Below are 5458 nucleotides of genomic sequence, written 5' to 3'. Positions count from 1 at the left end.
ACAAGAAACTGAAATTTTTAAAGACAGAGACTGAAATTTTAATAATATTTTATACCTAAAATATCTCCATTTCAATTAATTAATTTCAATTGTATTCTTTGTACAAATTAAATTAGAGTTTTATTTTTGTTTCAATTTCTATCTCTCACTTTGCACCAAACAAGATACTAAAATTTATTTCGATCTGATTCTTAGTCTCTATCTCTCAGTCTCATTCTTTTAGTCTCTGTCTCTCTACCAAACGCTACCTTTGAGTGCATACAGGTGACATTCCTCATATAATAATAATATACCAAGAATACAACCAAAAAGAAAAAAGAAAAAGAAATTATCTCACAATCAACACAATATGCATTTGCATTAAGTTGCATACTAATTTCTAAGCACATATCTATATTCATCAACATGAAAACTCAACCGCGACAACAATTTGATTTCTATGAAAAGGAAGGAAACGTTGGGTTTCAAGGAATACATCCCTTTCTTCAGGTTAAAGAATTTGATTCCCTTTAATGATTAAACTTTTGTATCTGAATCATTGTAGAAAAAATCACTACTTTCAAATTCTATAATTAGCAATAGATTAATAGGTTTCCATCAACGGCTTAAAAAAAATAAAAAATTGCACTTTACTGTCTGATTTGCAAGGCGCATTTAGATGAACCATATAACATCAATGTTGAGATAGTAAAATAATGTAATAATACCAACTAATTTTCTATTTTGCCTCATCATAGTAACAAGATGTTCATTATCATAGAGCCAAAACCTTAGCTCAATATACATACAAAGCTACATGTTTTACCCATTCTCTTCAGATTTACAGCTATAAGTGCATAATAAAGTTTAGAAATTCAGCCATTATTGATCCCAAAAAGGCTTGCAGTATATTCTAACATTATCTCCTTTTCCATTAGGGCCTTCCAGTTATGTGACAATTTCTTTTGCTGTTTTCTTCCCAAAACAAAATGAACCCTTTTTTCTTCTGTCCTTTTATGCTTTCACTCTAGAAATCTCTACTTCATTCTTTCTGGGAGATTATCTCATCTTTTGTGCTGCTTTATGCATGTGACAAACAAGAATCCACAATATAGATGCATGGACTATACCAGACTTGCACCAAGCAATGAACAGAAAATTTTGTGCAACTTTTAAGCCTTAGCCATCAGCTCATGAGAACAGAATGAACATGTCGTCTTGCTCGGTTCACCTGCGGTATGTACCATGCGATACAAAGAACTGATAATCAGGGTGATTCACCTGAAGCAGCCTTAGCCAATTACCTGCAGCCTGCAAGAGAGAATTTGCTATTTGACTCTCGCTATCCCTATTCTGCATCCAAATGGATCCCTTTAGCTTATAGGATGCCATTGCAAATGTCGGTAAAGAAATCTTTGGTACACCATCCTCCATCTCATTGGGGTAAACCAATATTGGAGCTTGAGTACCTCCGTTTCCTGAAAATTGCATCAAAAAGAAACTTCAGGGAAAGAAAAATTCCTTACATTGTATGCAGATTTATACTAGCTTTCAACTTTTTTTTTATTTTATTTTTTGCAAGAAAGGATTACTACATGAAATCCGATATAACATCCACAAGAAGTAATCTATAGAGAGTGTCAGCTTTTTTTGTCTCATACTTGAAAATATGATCAGATGGCATCAAATAAAGAGAATAGCCAAAGCCAACAACTAAAAATATGATTCAAAATAAATGTTGAATATTAACTAGCAAGAACTATGCTGTCAACGCCACCAAGTCAAAACTAGGCTCAAAGTTCCATGATTACCTGTCAAGGGAGTATGGAGTGAATGGTATGTAAGAAAGCAGGCGTCTAAATCTTTCAATGTTGGTCCTGTTGGTATCCGATATATTGGATACCTAGAAGATGCAGTTAAACAAAAATGTTAATTGCCATAACGATTCATTGCTAAAGCCATAGATCAATTTTCTCTCACCATGCCACAGCCATCCAACTTGCTGGCAGTATATCACAACTTCTCATTGACTTTAGGCTAGGATAGTGGCGTGCAAGATCTAGTATCTGTCGAAATGACGGAAATGTTATAGAAATGTAAGATGGATTGTTAAAATCAGCTGCAAAATAAGAGACAGATTAGTTAAATTAAGATTGGTAACAACCTTGTCAGCCAACGGTTCGCGACTATATGGTGGATCTTGATCGAAATACTCGAAGAGGAGGTCCTGAGTGTTTCCACCTTCGCTGTCATCACTCGAAAATCCCTCTTGCATTGCATTGAGTTTATCATTGACAGATAAGCCACTCATTTGAATAGAAACATTGCCTCCCCTATGTTGACTACTTCTTTGTGCCGGGAAAGGTTCAGTCCTTTTTCCGAAATCAGAATCACTGCTTCCATCGCTACTTGAATCTTTGTAGTAATCACCATCACTATCTTCACCACTGTACCTAATGACATAAAGAAAACTAGAACTGGTTACAAACTGAAGCATGGCAGCACATTCTTCAGAGATAAAATTCATTTCATTGAACTTCTGGTTTGACTTATATCCACAAAGCCTACTACAATTAAGAAACTTAGATATTAAGCAGATAGAAATCCTTTATCCAAAGGATGAAAATAGAATTGCAAATCAATCAAACCGAATCTAAGGAACTACATGTTGAAAAAACAAATAGCAGTAGCCATGAAACAGTACAATTAAATTTCCGGTATCTCTTACAATATCAACCATTACCGAATTTCAAACATAAATGTTCATCTCTTTTACTTTATATATGTTGAGCATATTTTTGTGAAAACTAGAGCTACAAAAGCATTACTTTATAATTTATAGACAATATCTCATAAAATCAATACAATCACATTACAAAACACATAAATCACACATATAGACAGAGAAAGTTAGGCATCTATCTAAACATGAAATTTTTTCCAGTACCTTGACTTGGGACTTGATTTCTTAGCTGATCGACCATACAGCTGAATAGCTGACAAATAAGGAACATAATATTGTATAACAGAATCTCTTTGATCAAGCACCAAGGGTACTCCTGCACCATATGCGCTCCACTCCTTAAACGATTCCCAGAGATCGTTCAAGGCGAAGTATGATTGATACTCAACATCACAAGTCTTCCAGCCTCTCATTGTTGTCTGCACCTCAAAGCACCAAGAAACAAGTCAAAATCACAAAGTCGTTCAGAATTCTAATTTCTAAACATGAGTGGATTCTGAAGCTAGTATCTGTTTCTATGAGAGTTCATATTCCACACACCAATAGTTAGATATTGAAAACAAGATCAAACACAGTAAATTGAGGTTGTTGTACCCTCCAAGTCCATTAAAGTAAACCATAATTAATTGATTAATTAATAGTGAAAAAAACAACACTATAAGGATAATTGAATAAAAAATCTGCATAATTGCATAAAGGAACGGGCGAGATCAAACCTTAGAGAAATACTGAGCTCGTACTAAAGGTGTTGTTGACTCAATAAACCTATCAATATTACTACCATGATCAACAGAAGAAGAAGAGGAAGAAGAGGAAGAAGGTGGTGGCATGTTCAAAGGGTATAAAGATTCTTCACTGAATTTGCTATTCTCAAAAGCAACAAGTTTGGCTTTTGAAGCTGAATCTCCACTCTCAACTTCACCACCATCACCACCTTTGGTTCTCTGAGCTTGTTTCCGATGATTCAGGTTCTTCCTTGCCTTCACTGGAATGTAAAACCGATCATCGCCACCAACACCCCCAAACTGAAGCGCAGTTCCAAGCATGTTCTCAAACCCCGTTTGCTCACAGGAGAAAAAAAAAAAAGCAGCAGCAAGAAGCACCCAAATTCAAAAATATTATCTTTTCAAGTTTTTAGTTCTAAGAACTGAAAAATTCAGAACTGGGTCGACTTGTATAAGACTCAAAACTCAGAAGTAAATGTTCTCGGAAAACAGAGGATCAGAAAGCGATGCACTGGACCACTCTGATTTTAATTTTTTCAATTTTTTTTTCTCAGCAACCAAACACTAATTCAACATAAGAATACAATCACAGTGCGTAAGACTGATGATGAGATGAAAAGAAAAAAGAGACCCAGGAAACTTGGAAGAGAGATCAAAGAAACAGAGTGTGGTACAGAGAATGTGTGAAAGCAAAGATAAGAAGAACAGAGTGTGTGTGCGTTGTTGATGATTGAGTGAGAGAAAAAGAAAGAAAGCAAACGAATTTGAAGGAATATATGCGTGAAGGATAGAACAGAGAGAGAGAGAAGGGGGAAATGAAAGAGAAAACTTCAATTTTTATTTTCAAGCACTGTGTGTTGTGTTTGTCAATTGCTACACAGAACAAAAGAGGAATGAATGAAATGACTCAAATGGGGCATAGAAATTTGGTGCCACCTTTGGGGAACTAGCATTTGTTTTTTTATTTTATTTTTATTTTGCTAATAATTATGCTAAATATACAAAAAAAATTATTAAATTAATTATTAATATAAAATATACACTTTAAAAATAAATTAAATAATATGTATTTATAAATCAAAGTAAAGTATATTTTTTATTTTAAAGTTTATTAAAAATTTTAAAAAGTTAAAGTATATTTTTTGTCTTTAAAATTTGACAAAAATTTTAAAAATATTCCTAAAGTTTATTTTGTTTTAATTTTATCCCAAATTTTTTTTTTGCATCACATATATTCTTGGCAATTAATTTTTCAAAAAATTTAAAACTAATTCAATAACAATTTCATGAGAACAACCTTCAACACAAGCAAATTAAATATATTTTTCATGTATTATTATTAGATTGATTTTAATTTTTTTAAAAATTTAGTTGTTGGGGGTATATTTGATGTAAATAAAAAACTTTTAGGATAAAATTAAAATATAATAAAATTTAGAGGTATTTTTGAAACTTTTGACAAATTTTAAGAATAAAAAATATATTTTATCCATTTTAAAAATACCTCTAAGTTTTACTTTGTTTTAATTTTATTCTAAAAATTTTTAATTTGTATCAAATATATTATTGACAACTAATTTTTTAAATAATTTATGATCAATTCAATAATAATTTTACAAGAATAATTTTTAATACAAACAAATAAAAATATAATTATCATACATTATTGTTGGATTACTCTAAAAAATTTAACTAGTAGAGATATATTTGATACAAATAAAAATTTTATAAGATAAAATTAAAATAAAATATTTTTAAAAATATTTTTATAATTTTTAATAAATTTAAAAAATAAAAAATATATTTTATTCTATATATAAATACACAGTAATTTAGTGACAGATTTTCTTTACGTACATATACTAATTTTTTTTAGTGATTCATTAATTTGGCTTTGCCTGCGGTGGGGTTAAGGAATGTGATTTTAGTGGATATTAATTTATTACATATATTTTTTGGAGGTAAGTTTCTTGCATTAGTTGGAGCCTTGGAGGATTGGTAATTTGCCTTT

The 5458-nt window shown here is 31.4% G+C and overlaps 1 protein-coding gene across 1 annotated transcript; it reads right to left on the bottom strand.

The window, feature by feature from the left end:
- Window positions 1–693: 693 nt before the first annotated feature.
- LOC112802260 (uncharacterized) lies at window positions 694–4415 on the bottom strand. The gene is made up of 6 exons (XM_025845381.3): window positions 3439–4415; window positions 2927–3141; window positions 2144–2432; window positions 1960–2045; window positions 1791–1882; window positions 694–1457 (listed from the first exon to the last, which is right to left on the bottom strand). Exons 1-6 carry the CDS (start codon window positions 3766–3768, stop codon window positions 1207–1209), a joined length of 1263 nt encoding a protein of 420 aa, XP_025701166.1. The 5' UTR covers window positions 3769–4415; the 3' UTR covers window positions 694–1206.
- Window positions 4416–5458: the final 1043 nt, after the last annotated feature.

This window comes from Arachis hypogaea, chromosome 5 (genome assembly GCF_003086295.3).
Source record: "Arachis hypogaea cultivar Tifrunner chromosome 5, arahy.Tifrunner.gnm2.J5K5, whole genome shotgun sequence".
Classification (NCBI taxonomy): Eukaryota; Viridiplantae; Streptophyta; class Magnoliopsida; order Fabales; family Fabaceae; genus Arachis; species Arachis hypogaea.
This window is presented reverse-complemented; position numbering and strand designations above follow the sequence as displayed.